This window comes from Magnolia sinica, chromosome 16 (genome assembly GCF_029962835.1).
Source record: "Magnolia sinica isolate HGM2019 chromosome 16, MsV1, whole genome shotgun sequence".
Lineage (NCBI taxonomy): Eukaryota > Viridiplantae > Streptophyta > Magnoliopsida > Magnoliales > Magnoliaceae > Magnolia > Magnolia sinica.
This window is the reverse complement of record NC_080588.1, coordinates 13,095,942-13,115,741: the sequence shown is the minus strand read 5'-3', so window position 1 is coordinate 13,115,741 and position 19,800 is coordinate 13,095,942. Positions and strand designations below refer to the sequence as shown.

General features: G+C 41.8%; 1 protein-coding gene across 3 annotated transcripts in view; it reads left to right on the top strand.

Annotated features, from left to right (window-relative positions):
* The window catches only part of LOC131229680 (putative methylesterase 11, chloroplastic), a 69,846-nt gene extending 62,605 nt beyond the window's left edge, over positions 1–7,241 (top strand). For all 3 annotated transcript variants that reach the window (XM_058225664.1, XM_058225662.1, XM_058225663.1), the window contains one exon: positions 6,510–7,241. In XM_058225664.1, the coding sequence (XP_058081647.1) occupies positions 6,510–6,794 (285 nt within the window). In that variant the 3' untranslated portion in view covers positions 6,795–7,241. The remainder of the gene's footprint in view (positions 1–6,509) is intronic.
* The last annotated feature ends 12,559 nt before the right edge of the window (positions 7,242–19,800 follow it).

Here is a 19,800-nt window from a genome sequence, read left to right as displayed (position 1 = left end):
GACACTAATCATTGGTAAGCGGTTGTCCAAAGTCAAGCCAATTCCCTGATTTCGTCGAGGAGGTCAAGGTTGAGAGTCAGCAGCTCCTCATTGTTTTGCTCGTTATATGAACTTACTCGGGCGGTAGGTAGGCCGATCTCCACAGAGACGACTGCCTCCGAGCCATAGGCTAGCGAGAAGGGGGTTTCTCCTATAACAGTTGGGGCTGTAATTCGGTGTGCCCAAAGGACTTTGGGAAGTTCTTCGGCCCATACTCCTTTGGCTCGGTCTAGCTTAGTCCGAAGTTGTTGTTTAATTACCTTGTTGACGGCTTCGACATGTCCATTTGCCTGTAGATGACGCGAGGACGAGTAAACGTTCCTGATCCCTAGATTTCGGCACATGTCGTGATACTGCCTGTTCTCGAACTGTTTCCCGTTGTCGGAGACAATAGTCCGAGGTATCCCGAATCGGCAGATGATGTTTTTTTAAACAAATCCGTGATCTTCTGCTCGGTTATCTTGCCTAGGGATTCGGCCTTGGCCCATTTGGTGAAATAGTCGATGGCGACGAGCAAATCGCAACCCTGGATGAGTTTCTTAGCGTCTCACTAAATGGTCGGCTAATAATATCCTTGCCGAATGACTTTGTGAGCTAGGGATCGACTGCCCGAGTGATTACCACAAATGCCTTTATGAATTTTGCGCAGGACATAATCGGCTTCACCCGGTTTCAGGCATCGCAGGAGGGGCGTGTAGTATCCTTTCTTATATAGAACGTCGCCAAGCACAGTGTAGCGGGCCGCATGAACCTTCAGTCATCGGGCCTCGGTTCGATCTTGAGGGAGTTTGCCAGTTTCCAAGTATTTGACGATTGGGTCGACTCAAGATGATTCGGAATCGATGGGGAGCAATGTGGAAGACTCGGTTCCTCCAACCCTTGGCTCGGCCATAAATTCGATAGGAATGGATCTAGGGATATCATCTTCGTCAGCTGAGGCAAGCTTTGCTGGTAGATCGGCTTTAGCGTTCTCGGCCCTTGGAATTCAGGTAACAGAACAGTGAAGGAACCCGGCGATCATCTTTATACCTTGAATAAGCGTCCATGAAACTGAGTAATTCATGCTCATAAATCCATGCAGTAACTGGGGTTTGGTATGTAATATTTGACCCTCAACATTTATTTAAGTCAATATAGTTTATACAGACTCATCACTTCCCATTAGCCTTTTTGACCAACACAACGATGGCTACCCATTCAATGAAGTTGGCCCTGAGGAGTTTTACAACCTCTTCCTCGATTATGGCGTATCTCTCAGGGCCGAGAGCGCGTCATTTTTGACGGATTGGCTTGTAATTCTAGTCGATATTAAGTCGGTGAGTCATGACTGAAGGGTCAATACCCGGCATGTCTTCATGAGTCCATGCGAAGACATCGGCATATCGGCGTAGCAGGGCTATCAGCTTCTCTTTCAATGGCATAATTAGGGACGATCCAATTCGAATAGTCTTCGAAAGGTCCGACTCATCCAAAGGCACTTAGACGAGCTCTTCCACGGGCTGGCCCCGTCCGGAAGATTCGTCGCGCGGATCCAAGGTTTCAATCGTTGTGACCTCTGTAGGTGCTTGCAAGGCAGTAGCATAACATCTTCGAGCGTCGTGCTAGTCTCCTCTTACCACCCTAATGCCATTCTCAGTCGGGAACTTCATGGACAAATGATAAGTTGAGATGATGGCTTAGAGGAGATGGAGGGTCAACTGAGGATAAAGTTATAAAATGAAGACTGATCAACTACTAAAAAGTCAATCATAACAGTGGCTTGACTCGGCGCCTCCCCAGCAGTGAGCGGGAGGCTAATTGCTCCCTCGGGAAGAATCTGTCCACCAGAGAATCCGACCAACGGAGTCCTTACGGGTCTCAGAGCCGATCGTTCACTGCCCATCTTGTCGAATGCTTACGTAAACAGTACGTCCGCAGATGAACCTGTGTCGATAAGAACTCTGAAGACTCGGCAATTTGTGATAGTAACAGTGACGACTAAAGCGTCGTCATGCAGGTGATGAATACCCTTCGCGTCTTCCTCAATGAATGCTACAGTGTACTTTTCAAACTTTCTTTTCTTTGGAGGCTGAGCTAGAACCATGATTTCGGACTCAGGCCGATCAATACTTCTCGCATGTTTTTTCCGAGTATTACTTGAATCGCCTCCACCCAAATGGCCACCGATAATAGTTCGGATATCTTCGGTGGGCCGATTATCGTTTGGGTGTTCTTCTACGGTTCTGGCTCTAGGATCGACATGCTTGCCGAGATGGCCCTCTCGGATGAGCCTTTCGATCTCCTGCTTCAGATTATAACAGTCACTAGTGTTATGTCCATGATCACGATGGAAATGGCAGTATTTGCCTTTATTCCATCGGTTTGGGTTACTCCGAAGTCTGTCTGGCCAGTTGACAAATCCTTCGCCTTTGATCTCCATTAGTACTTGCTCTTGTGGCTTGTTGAGCAGAGTCTATGTCGAAAATTTATGATCGGGCCGTTTTCCCAACCTAAGTTCATCGCGAGACCGATCATCTTTTCGCTTTTTACCACTAGCTGAGTCAACTTCTTTTTTGGCTGGCTCTTTAGCTAGGGTTTTCGCGTTTTGGGCAGCCTCGCGCAGGATTCGGGTTTCCTCGGCATCTGCATACTTATCTGACCGAGCCATGAATTCGGCCAGAGTAGCGGGCGAGTTCTTGTCGAGAGATGCAAGAAACGGCTTGTCTCAGACACCTTGCATAATTGAATTGAGAGTTGTCTCGTCCGAGTGCTTCCGAACTTGGAGCGACTCAAAATTAAAGCGCTTGACATAATCCTTGACTAACTCTCCCTCTTTCTAGATTATATTGTTCAGGGGCGTAGATGATTTCAATTTTTTCTTCCCACTAATGAAATTGGTGAGGAAAGCGTCGCTGAGTTCGGTGAATGAGCTAATCGACTTTGGTTTCAACTGTTTGAACCAAAGCCGAGTTACGTTGGCCAGGGTGAGAGAAAAGGCTCAACACATCAAGGCGTCTGAGGCGTCATGCAGTTCCATGTACGTCCAAACGGACTCAACGTGCTTGGTTGGATTGGTTTTGCTGGTAAAATGCGGGATTTGCGGAAGACGGAATTGCTCCGATAACCGAGCTTTCATAATTTCCTCTATGAACGGGGGTGCCTTTGCCTCGGGTCCTGTTGGATTGATGTAGCGGTTTTGGTTCATATCGACGATCTCTTCCTGCACTTCCCTCCGAAAATCCTGAAGGTCAACTTTCCATGGTTTGTCGCTATTCGCCGTACCCTCAACCGGAGGCCTACTACGCCTTCTCCGATCTATTTCGTGTCAAAGATCAGTGGCAGACAGCAGGGCAGTCACGGAATGAGCGGGTGCAGGCTCGACCGGACCTTGGTGCTGACTTTGCTGGGGGACAGATCGCGGGGCAACAGGCTAAGGATCGACGAATTGTTGTGGGACATTCGTCTGACCGCCTTCATGTTGAGGCGGAACTTGCTGACGATGAATCTGTTCCAGCATTTGTTTCACGCAGTTCATATCAGTACTAAGTTCTTGGACTTTCTTATCTAACCGCCCGTTTCCCCTGTTTCGTTGAGTATGCCTGGTCGAAACGGAGGTTGCCGGCCGGGCCGCGAAACCTTGTCGATTGTCGGGACGGTTGAGCCCCTTGGGTTCCATTCGTGCCTGGTGGGCCTACTGTTGCCGGTGGTCCAGTAACCGCGACCTCATTAGGCTCGTTTTGAATAGTTCTCATAGTTCTTGCCATTGGAGATTTATCTGAGCCTTTTTGATAGAGCTTGGAAAACGACCTTTCGTATCGTTTCCCATAAACGGCGCCAAACTGTTGATGTTGTTTTCGGGCTCGCCTCTTCTATGACCCTGGAATCTGCACACGTAAGAAGGAAAAGGTGACCCTGGTCTTGCCAGGGGACTCTCCGATGCTAAAGTCAGAATTTGGGTCTTTTTTGAAAGGTTTTTAGGGAAAGAGTTTTTGCATACCTTTTATTATGAGGATCTCTGTATTTATAATAGCGTCGTACTCCATACGGCTTTCGTTTTCCTTAGAATAAATCCTATAAGGGTATATTTTCATCTTTGAGGATTCGTAATCCCTGTTTCCTCTATATTTTTGAAGATTATTATCTTATCACTTTCAAAAATCTCGGGTAGAATCCAGAGTTTTACTAGGTAACTTCCGGATATGAAGTAATATAGCTCGACCGATGCTTATGTTTCCAACATTATCGTGCTAAGAAAAATTCTATGGCTAATTCTCCGCCTACTCTGTTAACTGACTCAATCCTTGAGTCGGATTAAAGTTTGGATGGCTCCAGGACCGACTGATCTTACTCTGTTGGTTTAAGCTTTCCTCTGTGAGGCTTTGATTGGGCCTCGAGGTGCACTTCCTCCCTAAGAGGTTTTCGCTTTATGGCTCTGGACGCTCAGGCTACGGCTGGGTCAAGGACCTCACGGTCCGAGCTACATCTCTCCATCCAGTGTTCTTATGGACTTTGGGCTTTATTCAAACTTGGCATCCAACAAGTCCGAGCCATTGCTTCACTATTCTTCCGGTCCTCTAGTCGACTCAAGGACTTGTTATATTTTTTCCCTCAACAATTTCCATTAGTCAAGGCATTGTTCGGTAAGATAATATTTCCTAAGGAAATTTTGCAGCAAAAACCATAGTGAAATAAATACACAATAGGAGGCAGAGATTGCCCGCGAGAAAGAGAACTTGACTAGCCTTCTTTGTAAGACCCCCCAAGCCTCATGGGTAAGAAGAGACAACACCTCTAAATTCCCTTGCTAGTTTCAAATCCTCTCAATCATGTCAGTACCAACGTTGATGAACCCAAACTTTTCAGAGACTTGTGCAATAGCATTCAAAGGTCCAGATTCCACTGAAGGTTTTCCTGAATACAAAGGTCTAAAATCCTGGAGAGTTGGACCTTCAAGGAGAGCTCTTACTTTCTCCTCTGAGTCTACCCAATCAGATTGCAAAAAAAAAAAAAAAAGGGCATCTTTATATCTTGAGGAATGTGGATTGGACCTGCATCAGCGAGAGATCCCAGCCATGAAGCGTTGGCTGCTCCGCGCACTGTGTTGGCCACAAGTTTGCCTTTTTTCTGATTTTCCATTTCTCACATATAGTTGTGGCCCACCGTATGAGTGAGCCAGGGCGTCATTTCAGTGGTCCCTACTTAAATGCAGGGTTTTAAATAGAGAATGGTGTCTAGTGTAAGCCACGTAGCGTGCAGTGTAAGCTACCCTACTACTTGTTTTTAATCAAGGATGCATTTGGTTGCGCTAAATATCATGAAATTTCTATTTTGGTGGATAATATTATTAAATTTCATGATATTTCGTGCAACCAAACACAGCTGCAAATAATAGGAAAAAATAGTGCACAGATTAAGCAAAAAGATGAAGAAATTAGCAACGGAACTGATTCAATATTGTTACTTAATATCATTTTCACTAAAATCATTGAAAACTTCAACTAATTTTTAGAGAAAGTAGAACAATGTAACAAATCGTTGAAAAACATTAATAAGACTTTAATGTTTGAGTAAGAAATAACTTGCAGTGTAAGCTTCATGGTTTCACGTAGGCTAACTGACGTGTAGTTTAGGCTACATGTGGCTTCAGCTATTTTCATGAGCTACATAATGTGAAAACAAAGCTAGGCTACATAACGTAAGGTACATGTCACATAGCATTAAGCCATTTAGAAGAACACTGCTTGAATGTAGACTCTGGATACCACACGTGTGGGTATGGAACCTTAAGATCTCACTTGTTCGCATCTGGTTAACAGGGTTCTTTAATCTTTCTCCCCTTTCATCACACAGCACCTTACCAACCCCCCCATCTGAACAGTGGACGCAGACTCCTTAAGGAACTTCCTTTGGATGTAACTTGAGAAACTGAGACGTTTACCATTTCTTCTGCCACTAGCAATTGAATGATCCTTGATCTGAGTTCTATTCTATCCCCAGGTCCTAGTATGTACAGGTTTAGCTCCCTATGGTTCAGTTATCCAGACCATTTGAACTGTGGACCCCAAAGTTAGATGGCCAATGCTCTGAAAATCTCTCCAATAGGTTGATCCTGACAAAGCCTGCAAAACGGTCCACATTCAACAGAAGTAGAAGGGCCAAGTAAAGATCAGACTGCAATGCCTTTCAATCTGGGAGATGCTGTCTCATTGATGGATAGGCTCATCAGATCAACACTCTGGATCACTGAGCTATGGGCCCCACTTGTACAAACTGAGAATCTGAGGATACTTGGTGCTATCCATATCCTCATGTCGTGTATCGTGTGTGTGTGTGTGTGTGTGTGTGTGTGAATTGGGTTCTGTCCTGACTGCCAATTTGAACATGCATATTGGATAGTGATGACACTGCATGAAGTAGTAAACCGCTCATCCTTTTGATTTACACCTTATCTTGACTACCTAATGAACTTGGCTTGTTATATTCTTGTCAAGGATGTCGCTTTGGCTTCAGTTTCAATGAGGTCGATTCCCTTTGCACCAATTCTAGAGAAGCTCTCTCTCTCCAACAAGTACAGTTCAGTCCGGCGTTTTTACATTGAGACTCCCGAGGATAATGCCATACCCCTTCCTCTGCAACAGAGCATGATAAATGCGAATCCTCCAGAACGGGTGTTCCGGCTGAAAGGGAGTGATCATGCGCCTTTCTTCTCTAAGCCTCAGGCTCTGCACAAGCTCTTGGTAGAGATCGCCAAGGTACCGTTGGAGCCAGTTCGGTAATGGAAGGAATGTCTTCTCACTCTCATGATTGAATAACCTGCACATGCATGCATATGCATGAATGGGCGTGCACTTCATTGGCGCTCGTGCTCCTCAATGCGGTCATTTTATTAAAATCCAATGGAGAGATCTTCCGCATGCAATTATGTACATGTTCCAAGCTGGCAAGCCACCTCAGGTTATGCATGTATTGGTGGATGCGTGCATGCATGTGCACACATGCATTCTTGGAGTTGTGTAATTCCTCCACACCAGTTTTTTTCTTTTCTTTTCTTTTCTTTTTGCCTAATTTATGTTCTCAATGCGTGCATTTTGTTAAAACTAATCCATGATGGCAGATTCAGTAATTGGATGCAGATGTGTTGTATGTTCCAATATGACTAGGCACATAAGTGTTCTTGCCTGCATGTTCGGCTTCCTTCAATGATTACATGTATGTTTACTTGAGAGCCGTTTGGGTGCCTGTAATTTTTTTAGCTGTAAACAAGCTACACCTTAAAATGAGTTTCAGGTGTAAACTGTTTACATGCTGTCCTGTTTAGCTTTTAGTTATAAATAAAGATTTTTATCCAAAAATTGTTCAGAATATATGGTATTTAAAGATTTCAACGGTTGAGGTTTGAGGTTTGGCCACCATTTTCAGACATGTGGCACAGTTGGGTTCTCCCTACAATCAGATCTGTGGGATCCTCTCAACAGGTTGGATGATAAGTGACATCGAGGTGGGTCCAAGGAGGGTTCAACGATGGGCAGCATTACTCTCACTGATCCATGCCGCATGGCACACCCCAATCTTAGTTCGGCCTCAGGTTTAGCGGTATGGACTACCCCCCCCCCCCCCCCCCCTTTATTTGGTGACGCAAGTGGTCTGCTGTATGCCCTCAGAAGTCACGGTGGCCTTGGGATGAATTCAACGATAGGGATCCAATCCACCTGGATTACACTGGTTGGCCCACTAAGGCCTTGGATCTGTCTCATTTCTTGGGCCTAGCCCTAAAATGATATCAGGAAATAGATGGATGGCCTATATAAAGCATGTATACGACGGTGGGCCATAAGAAGTTTTCAAGGGCAGCTATTCAATTTTCACTATTCCGTATGATGTGGCCTGCCAAAATTTAGATCAGCCTGATTTTTCGACCCGTGCCAGAGAATGAACTGTTGAAATGGGCGGATGGCATATGAACATCATAGTGGGGCCCATTACAAGTGGGTCCCTCAATCATCATCTAATGAACTAAAGAAAATACATCAAAAGACAAGTGAGGGGGGTGTACTCATCTTGATGATCAAGATAGATTGTTGAGATGGATTGATGGAGTTGATAGCCTACCAAGATCACTCCACCCCCTTCCTCTCCTCTTATTGTAGAAATGGTGAAAATGTTAAATGATGGAAGGGTATTTGTAGAGAAATGGTTGAAAATGTGGTTAGGTTAAATTAATGTGATTATGATTAGCTTAGGCAATGATTATGGAAATTAGTACATGAATAGGACTTAATGGTATATTAAAGGGACATGGGATGTTATGGTGTGATGAGGTCATGCATAAGATATAGCATAGAGAAGAGTTGACTTTGGGGTACACATGAGAGGAGTGGTATGGGAGGGTGACATTACACGCATGGGTAGAGATTCTCTCACCCATGTGTAGTATGGTGCATGTGTGGGAACATGTGTTACACTCATGTGAGATGGAATGTACAACACCATGATACACCAACGATTCTTCACGGCGTATCACACTAGTGGAGTGTCGCACGGATACACGGGTGACACCTCCATGACTGCGGTGACAGGGTGGTCGATATGGTGAGCGTTTCAAGGTCTTAAGGTTCCGGTCAATCAGGTGTGCACTATACACAACTAGTCTAGGTCTGACTAAGGGTATCGATCATCATTCACATGGGCATAGAAAATGTACGGAATGGACGGGGTCTTACACCTAATGTAGGATGTCTAATGGTCAAAGTGGATTCACGTACACATAATGGTAGGCCCTCGCAAAAAGTGGCAGGGTGTCAATTTGATTTTTTGGCTATGGGCCAAACGTGGGATTGCACATCTAATGGTCAGAGTTATTTCACATACAGGTCAAGGTGGGTTTGTGTGGCATCCCATTATTTGTTTTTCAACAAAGGATTTTTGGTGGGGCTCCCTATGATGTGTATGTGAAATTCACTCCGACCATTAGATGTGCAATCCCATGTTAGGCCAACTTAAAAATCAACCTGACCTGTGATTCATATGGGCAACACCAAAGGAAACAGTTGGAAGAGAAACATCTTCTGTTGATATTTTACAAGCACTGTCGTGATGATGATGATTACGTGAAATCTACTCGAACTTTTAGTTGCCATACAAAAATTTAGTCTTGGGGCCCAAAAATCAGGACAATCGGTGATTCAAGCAGGCCACACTGAGGGAAATGGTTTAGAGGGTGGGTGTTGCCGTTACATTGTTTTCAACAGTGTGGTCCACTTGAATCATGGATGGGAATAGGGGTGTACACCAAATTAAGCTAGCCTCAGCTCGACTCGGCTTGGCCACTAGCTGACCCCAGCTCGAACTCGGCTTGGCTCAGTCCTTGAGCCTGACTGGCCAGCTCTGCTCGATTCTGTCAGTAGTTCGAGTTGAGTTCGAGCCAAAATCAAGCCTCTGCGACATTTTTACAAACACATGCTGTGCACTTTCAATTTCTCATTGTATGCAAAACAATAGCAACTATTTACAAGTATTATAAGTATTTCATCAAACACCTTGTAGGTAGAGCTGGGCAGAATCCGACCTGATTTAGTGGATCTGACTTGATCCGAACCGAACCGAAGGCCTAAATCGGTGCGGATTGAGTAGGACCACTCAGATCCGATCGTACATCGGATTGAGTTCGGATTGTGGTTAATACGGACCGATCCGATCCGAAATCCGAACAAACCCTAACTCCTTTTTCTCTACCCGAAGGAGGCGCCGTACCCACCCATCTCTCCTTTCTCTCCCTCTTTCTCTCCCGATTTCCCTCCTCTCCTTCCTTCTCTCCTCTTTTCTCTCTTTCTTTCTTTCTTTGCCTGTTTCCCACATCTCCTTCTTTCTCTTCTCCTCTCTCTCCCTCTCTCTCTCCCTACACTCAACTCAATCCGACTAGATTCGGTTTCCCAGACCGAGTTGGACCCAGTTCAGGTCAGGCCAGCAAGGATTTGGATAGGATCGAGTCAGCCCTGCTAGACTCGGTTCCGGATCGGATCGAGTTCGGGTCAAGTCCTTGAAAAATCGGATTGAGTCGAGTTGGACCCAATTCAATCTGACTCGACTCGATGCCCACCTCTACTTGTAGGCAACATTAAAATCAAGAAAAATGGGTATTTGTTTCATATACATACCTTCCTTGCCACCTTCTTTGCCGCTAGCCGACACTTCGTTGAGTCATTTCATCAAACACTTGGTGAGCAACATCAATATCAAAATAACCAAGTCACCGAACTAGTTCGATCCAAGTTCGATTTGAGTTGAAGTTCGATCCGAGTCGAGTCGAGCTCGGGCAAGCTCGAACTTGGTTCAAAATTTTTTCAAGCTCTAAAAATCAGCATGACTCGGCTCGAACTTAGCTTTGAACCGAGTCGAATCAAGCTTTTTTTGAGTCGAGTCGAGCAAGCTAACTCGGTTCGTGTACACCCCTGGATGGGAAAGGTTTTTTAATGTGGATTGCTGGCTGGGATTTTTTTTTTTCCTAACCATCTATTTCTGTCAGGTATTAATGTGATTATTGGGGTTCAGTCCAACTCCAGCAGGGTCCACTAGTTTAAATGGTTGATGATGACTCAAGAATTTGATTGAGCTAGAAGTGATATTGAAATGCTGGTTTTTCGCGGCTTTGATAAATTTACCTAATTGGAAGAAATTGAGTCACTTGGCTTGAGCGGCTTCAGGCCGAGCTGAATGGATAGCGTGTTCAATGGCTCGGGTTTGAAAACTTGGACCATTTTAAGTAAATGGGTTGGGGTTGGGTTGAACCCTGCCAACGACGCCTGCCCATATAAATTGTCAATGGGCTAGGCCAGATGACTTTATCTTTCCAAAATAGAAATAGAACGGATTGTCAGACATAAGTTCAAATAGTGGTAGATGCAGACAGAGGTCATGAGTTCAAGTTCCCATGTGGGGTGTGTGTATGTTGGTGGGTCTGTACGTAAAAATAATAATAATAATAATAATAATAATAATAATAATAATTTTAAATGAGCTCTATTTATAAAATTGAGTCGGGTTAGAGTTAAATGGTTTGGGTCGGACTTGAGTTGATGGATTTAACTGCGTTGGGTTGGTTGCGGGGAAATGGGTTGTGGGTTAGGTTTGGAAATGTTTCACATGCTTGTGAGCATATGACAAATATCACTACATATTCACAGAAAATTGATATCCTTGCGAGAGTATTGTGAGAATTTCAAAATCTTGGATTTTTTATGCTTCACAATTTATCATGATTTTAATAAAATAATGATTAAAACTTTAAATTAATTCACTTTTACCCGTATTTTAAAATTAAAAATAATTTACTAATTTATAGAAAACATTTTTTAATGTTTTATTTTCAGCAATTTTCTAGACAATATTGTGAGAAAAACGTCAAAAGTCTGAAAATCTCCATAGAAATACCCAAGTTGAGAAAATGCCGACAATGAGGTTTGTCACTATGCTTCTGAGATCCAACCACTCATCAAGTGTTCCTCATTGTGTGGATACCCTTGTCAAAAAAAAAAAAAAAGGAAAGAAAAGGAGACATTGATAGTCCTAAGAAAAATAGCCATGCAAAAAGAATCCCTCTATAATATCCTACTTATAGACATTAACAATGTAGTTTCTTTATCAACTATATAAAACAAACGGGTCCATCAATGGAGGTTAGGATCGTCCAATCAATCTTATTTCATGATTTTGATCTATCCACACTGGGTCCCACCAATTGAAATGTTAGAGTGATAAGCATTTGTGTGCATGCATATGGATCATGACATTCTACCGGAGCATTAGATTTCTGATATGGACAATTTCTACGTGCACTCATACATGAATTATCATGCTCTTCCACAATATTGGTTTTTGATAGGGTCCACCTGCATCGTAACTATCATACATCCAATTTCTAACCTGTTGATCCACGAGATTTTGACCTGCCTCAATATGAACGACTGTAAGAGTTGCAGTGTATGACGTGTTGATCCTCGGCCACTCAAAACGTGGACAAGTGACAGATATTAACTCATATTGAACCGGCTAAATAATGGAAAGCACTGGTTCTTAGTCACATTCCCAAAATTAGATTGGTCGAGCAATACTAATCACTGATTAGTGGACACTGTACATGTAAAATGACCATGGAATTTTTTGTTTTTCTTAACATTCCAATTGACCATTGTTTTTCTTAATATTCTAATTGAAAATAAGATCTGCTTTTATATATTCAATCGATTTCAAATTGTTAGATCTCCAATATATATAACCCAAGCCTTTTATCCATTTATTAGAAGGACAATATTTTGATACTAAAAAAAATGTTTTTTTTTCTAAAATTAATCTCTCTGCTTATTGAAACCTCTTAACAACTTTTATGGCTATATATATCTTTTATATTACCTATAATGTCTCAATTGGTTTTTAATACATATTTTCTACTAATCAGCTCAATCTTTTTGAGCAATTCAATAATATTTCAGATTTTGCCACTTTTCATGGGGTTTTAATTCATTCTTTATGGCATTAATCCATTAAGGAGAGTTAACACTTCTACTATTTTTAGTATCATTAATAAACTTAAAGTTACATATCAAGTTTTAATTTGAAACCTTTTTTTCTTTTAATCTCTAACAATTAATCATTATAGGATTGAGTTTTCCTTCTTATGAATTAAAAGCTAGGCTTTTGCAGAACAACCTTATGCATGAAAGTGTTATAAACTAAGAGTTTTAATGCAGCCTTGCTTGAGACTTGATTAAGGATATGCATGGTAAGTTATATGATGATGTCACAATCTTGTATGTAGTTTATAAAATTTAAATGTGCCTAGAATAATTTATTCATCATATATAAGGTATGCATACTCATAACGAGAGTAGCCATCCAAAAGTGATAAGACATGTCTACCCATTCCATAATATAGTAGGGAAGAAATATACAAATGTTCGTACATATCACATCTAAAAGTCTTACATTTTTTATTATACCCTTGTTGTCAGGGATCACGCGGAAGCAAACATAAATTCAATCAAACAAGAGCAAATCAAATGTAGCACAAGCACACAGATATCACACAATCTTTATGTGGAAAAATCCTTGCAGGAAAAAAACTACAGTATAAAGCGACAACGAATCCACTATGAAAATGAAATTACAAAAGATGGATGGGCTTACCAATCCGAACAATCCCAAAATTTCTTCACAAAACCCTAGCTTTCCTCTCCCTCTTGCTCTAGAAGTGTAATACCCCGGTTCCCGGAACTCGAGTACACTACTCGTTTTCCAAGAACCCAAGTGTTAACCTTTAACTGTGGCTCAAATATCACGTAGATTTATTTATTTATTTTATCAGAGTTGATAAACTAACAGAATAGAAACAAATCAAGTATAAGAGGAAATCCAAATATACAAAATTAAACATTGGAGTGGTTGCCCGTAAACTTATACAAACTAATGTCCCGAAACTAAAAATTGAACAAACAAATAATAAAAGTAGACTGTAAACTAAAGTTACATAGCCATCGATCCCTTCGTGTGACACACCAGAGACAACCCGTACATCATCCACGTATCCTGTACACTGAATACGGTTTGATAACGTCAATGGCTATCCCAATGAGGTATAACCCCCAAAATTTATCATATCATCAAGATAATTAAGCATAGTTATCAAAAACAGTGTATAACAAATATTCCACAATGATTATCATAGAAATTAAATAAGGTTCATCAGATACGCATTTGTTAGATAAATTCCACAAAGATAATATTGTTTAAATGCATGAATGTATGCACATGCTCACAGACCTGGGGATGCACATCTAGCTGGCAAAAAGTCGGCCAAGGAGAACTAGTCAACTGGAAAAGTACTCAAATGTACGCCTAAGGAGAACTAGTCGCTCGAAAAAGATTATACAACGAGGACACCCAAGGTGGACTAGTCTTCTGAAAAAGTACTCAAAGGTACGCCCTAAGGAGTACTAGGCACCTGGAAAAGTCCATGCAACAAGGACACCCATAGCGGTACGAATGTACGAAATAATACTTTAGTATTACCTGGTAAAATACTCTATGGTACAGCTTATAGTAATTAAAGAAAACCCCCGTATCTTACATCAACCGCCCGGTAAAGTTCACATGCCATAAAAATGCATGATTAACCCAACCATTATTATTCCAATTTTAAACAATCATTTATAAGAAAGCACAAAGGTCACTATGGGGGGTTTATCACCCAGCATAGGTTGACAGCTCAAGCATAGTGTCTCATTCCAGCATCCCTATCTCATGAGACTATTAAACATAATGTTTTAAGGGTATAACTCTCCAACTAGTAGCCAAACATTGTCCAACAAGTGAAGCTTACCACCGTAAAGTTATATAAAATAATCAATTAAAGCCACGTGGGACAATTATTCCATAAAAGCCGCAAGGGCCAAATATTTCACCTAATAGTGTAATAAAAAGGGATTATTTCCCAAAAGCCATATAGGCACAAATGATTCATAAGATGGTAAATCTATGACATAAATTTATTTAATTTATTACACAGGGACCACTAATTCGAGGATTTCTCAAAACATCATCAAGTAACCTCATATGGCAAAATAAGCTACGAACAACATCGATAGCAATTTCACATTTAAGGTACATATCTTAAACTATAATATAAATGTTTGTAATCCATAGCATGTTTATATATATAAATTCAAATCTAATTCATCAATCAATTATAAGGAATCAAAATCAATAAGAGCAATGAATCATATTAAGCAATCAATAAGATAAATGAACGAAGGTGAATGAACAAGATAATTATCGTGATGTAGAAATACTTGAAGGTAATCCTCACCTTAGAGTCGAATTATCTCTCAATGTTGTTAGAGTTGTATGTTCGCACTTTAAGATTGACATCTAACATGATTAACACGATTAGTGTGGTTAGATCATAACATTACTTAATTTATTCGGTTATGGTTAAAACTAGGTATTTTGATCGATGCATTTAGGATTTTGGTGTACCATTTAGAATTTGAGGATTTGAGGTCAAAATACATATCAATAGTAATAATGATTCAAGAATTTAAAAATTAAAATACCAATAATATTTAATATTATTATAATAATATAACTAAAAATATTAAAATCAATGTTAATAATAAAAGTAATTAATAATAATAATTCAGTAAGAATTCATATTAAGGACAATTATAATGGTGATAACACTAACCAAAATTATAATAATAATAATGTTGATGAGGACAAATATTATTCTAAATAAAATAATAAAGCAATACCTCTCCTTCTTCTCTTTTTTTTCCCCTTCTTTCCTCCTTCATATCAAAATACTTCGGCCTAAACAATCTAGCAATAGCGCTGGAAATTTGGTGTCAACATAGATAGCTGAGTCGACTCGGTACTTGAATCGGTGGCAATCCAACCTAATCCCATTCTACATTTGATATTCCTCCTCTTTTTACACTTTTCTTCTTCCTCCTTTTCTTTCCAACCCATCTAGCTAGGTCTGCACAGACTAGACCTTAACTCAGCCTTGAGTCGAGCGGGTGAGTCAACCCGACTTGGTAGTTACCACTCTGCTCCATTTCTTTTTCCTTCCTTCCTTTTATTCTCTTATTCTGCTCCATTTCTTTTTCCTCCCTTCCTTCCTTCTACTTGTTTGGGGAGTCGGCAAGAATTCCTGAACAACCTAGACTCGACCCAAACTCGGACATACATGGCCTGGCTACCCCCAACTTAGCTCGACTCGAGACCGTGACTCGCCCGCAGCCTCGATAAAAACACTCCTCGATAAGAAATGCAAGAACTTATCTCTCAGAGTGATAGCTTGATCATGCTGGGAATGAATGAAAAACTCTGAGATTCGTTCTCTATTTATAGGTGAAAATATTGTTCACTCGACTGGCCTAAGGGTCGATTCAACTGGTCGAAGGACCAACAACATTTCAAAATTTCTGACACGATATGATAAGATCATTACTCGACTAGTCGAGTGGCTTGCTCGACTAGTCTAGTGACCTGCTCGACTGGTCAAGCAATGCACTCGACTAGTCGAGTGAAACCAAAAAACCTTGCTGGACTTTAAGTCGAGCACTACACGACTGGTCGAGCACTGTTCACTCGACTAGTCGAGCAATCTCTATGACTAGTCGAGGGTCCAACAGAAAATTTTGAAAATTTATAACAAATCTTTGACTGGTCGAGAAACTTCTTGGACTGGTCGAGCCAGTGCTTGGACTAGTCGAATAAAGCCTATAACTGGTCGAGGAAATGACCTATAAACATATGTAATGACCCAAATAAAATATGGAATGAATATGACCTAACATATGGTCAATCTAGGGTCATCCATACCTTGTTTGTGACTTTGAATCATCGAAATATCGATCGCTTCGGTAACTCATTCACTTGAAATACATGAAGCTTGTATTCCAAATCTTGAACTTGAGCTTGAGCTAGGGCTTGAGTTCTTAATTCTTTAAAGTAGTGACAATGAGCTATCAACTTGAACTTGAGCCTTGAACTTTTGTTCTTGCATTTGAACTTGTAATCCCTGAACTTTGATAACATTCTTCAACTTGAATACGTAGAAAAGTTTGGCAATGACGAAGATGACTCACAATGCATGAAGTTGATCTATCCATTTCATCAAAACAAGATACAGATTCTAAGTAGCTTGGCACAACAAAATTTGACAACTCCGGGTGCTAGATTTACAAGATAGCATTTATACTAGTGAGCCACCCAGTGTCACGCCCCAAACTCGGAAACCAGGCTCACAAAATTTTTGATCGTCGAATCCGGTGCCAACAGCCTCTGTAGTACCGCATTCTCGGTTCCCAGTGCACATACGCCAGATTCCGATCATGTGATCCTATAAGGAGGATTTTTCAATGTACATTTATCTCGTAAGAAGCATAACCACAAGTTTACCCAAATCACAAAAGCAACATCATCATCACATATCCACTAATATAAATATTAAATACAGTGCTGAAAGGGAAATACATATATCGAAAATTAAGCTCCAGAAGACCGCTACACGCTCTAAGCTCAACGCTGCTGCAACCTAATGCCACATGCACGCATCTATCATGCATAAGCTTATAAAAAGCTTAGAGGGTGGTGTAAGTTGTGCAATGCACGTGCCAAGCATATAGATATCAGAGTAAGTGAAAATACTAGCAGTCCATAAATATCATCAGCCTTATCCAGGCTATGCGACGCAAAAACATAAACCAATATCACATACTAAGGAAGCAATGTAGATCAGTTATGCAATGCGGAGACATAATAAAACAAATATCAGATACCGAGGATGCAATGCAATACGCAAATTCTGGTGAGTCCACGAATGCCATCAACCTCATCTAGTTTATATAAATACAGAAACGTAGCAACCTAGAATATCATATGCAGCGGATGTAATGCAATATGCTGTGCGAATGAAATGAGCAAGCAAGAGTGTGAAGTTGGAATAATAGTACGTAGTATCGCAGGCTACGGGGTCCATCATAAGAGACTTTTATCCAAACTAGTCCCATACCTAAATTTGGATAGTCAAACTCAATGTGGTAAACTCCTGATCTTAGGTTAATCGCGCCCCCTAACCGAAATCCTGACCATTGTGAAGGTACATGTAACAAATAGTTGAGCACCACCGGTCCGAGTGGACAGTGAATAAATGAATGAATGAGTAAAATGCTGAGTGTGTAACTCTTGCTCCACAAATCAGTACTGTATATCTTTGGGATCATCACCGTGGTCTAGTACACTCCAAACCAGATTGCCGCCCCATCATGCGCAACCAGGTGAGTGGAAGCGACCTCACTATCTGCCTGGCCAATAGTTAGCCAATACCTACCCGGTATGTCGATAGCGGACCCATTTATGAGCTGGTCAAACTCAGCCTACTTTTACCCACTACGAATCGGGTGGATAAGGCCACACCCCCTCCCAACCGACCACGACACAGTGAAAGACGTGGCTTACTGGTATTCGGCACTCGAGCTCTCATGTATCCACTCGGTCTAGACATTGGGGTGTCTACTGACCACGGAGGTTTAGAGACTTTCACCCACGGACATCCAAAGTGCCTAGATGATCGAACCAAACATTTTCGGTGTCCCGTCTAGCCATCCACGACATGCCTGTGGAGGCTACGGCCCTGATGTCGCTATGGCATACAGTAATCACAACGCACAATGCATGAGTCATACAATTCAGTCATGCATCAATCTTGCACATACTGTGCGCTCATGTGAGACAATCTCCGCCTATCAGGGAGTCTCATAACAACCTGCCTAATGACATATGCAATGGTCAACCACATCTCATAATAAACATGCAGATGATGCGTATGGGCATGTACATGATGCTATGCTGTCACATACTCATAATCGCTATCGACAATCGGCACCGATAATCGGCATCGATAATTGGCCTATACAATCAGCCTGATAATCGACCTCGACAATCGGTCTCGGTAATCGTAATCGGCCTCGACAATTAGAATCGACCTCGATAATCAGAATCGACCTCGATAATCGGAATCAGCCTCGACAATCGAAATCGGCCTCGACAATCGGAATCGACCCCGATAATTGGCCTCCGCAATCAGAATCGGCCTCTACAATTGGAATCGGCCTCGATAATCGGCCTAACAAAAGGCTTAAGGGAAGGTTACAATGTGGACGTTTAACCATCATTGCCCATCAATGTGGACATTTAACGAACATTGCTCCCAAGGAGTGGCCCACATAGAGCCAAATATATAGCGGGCCCATGGCCTCACACAAAGGTCTAATATACATCGTAATGGGCCTCACTCAAGGGTCACATATACACACATCGGGTCTCACCAAATGGGCCACAAATACATTACAATGGGCCACATACCTGGCCTGTATACATCACAATGGGTCACATCTTATGGGCCGAAAATGCATCACAATGGGCCTTATCGCACGAGCTTTAAATACATAACAGGTGAGCCCTGCACATGGGCCATTAATACATCTCAATGGGCCTTACCAAATGGGCCGAAAATACATCACAATAGACCTCAAATACATCACAATGGGCCTCATTACACGGGCTGCACATGCATCATATGGGTCGCATCAATGGGCTGCACCAATGGGCCTCATCTTATGGGCTACAAAAACATCACATTGGGCCTGATATACAACTCAATGGGCCACGCCAAAAAGGGTCCATAAATATACAATAGGTGGGCAACATGGGCCTCAAATATATCACATAGGCTACGCCATATGGGCCGAAAATACATCTCAATGGGCCTCATTACATGGGCCGCACATATATCATATGGGTCGCATCAATGGGCCTCACCAATGGGCCTTATTACATGGACAGCTCGGATCAAACACGTACATCACATGAGGGCCACATGAATGGACAGTGTGAATATACAACATATATATCACGGTGGGTCCCACTATGATGTGGGTGAGAGCTTGGATTACATCTAAAATCATTTCAATAGTGGCAGGTGCAACATGTGTATCACTATACACTATCATTCTATTAGGCACATGGCGCACCAGTGATGATCAGCACCGCCCAAACATTGCCCATGTAAATCAACACCTCCCAATCATTGTCCAGCACCGTCCAAACACTTTGGACGGTGTGGATATGAAACATACATGGAGGTGGGATCCATAGTATCGCCCAAATACTGTCCAGCACCATCCAAGCATTTTGGACGGTGTGGATGAAATATATACAACATGG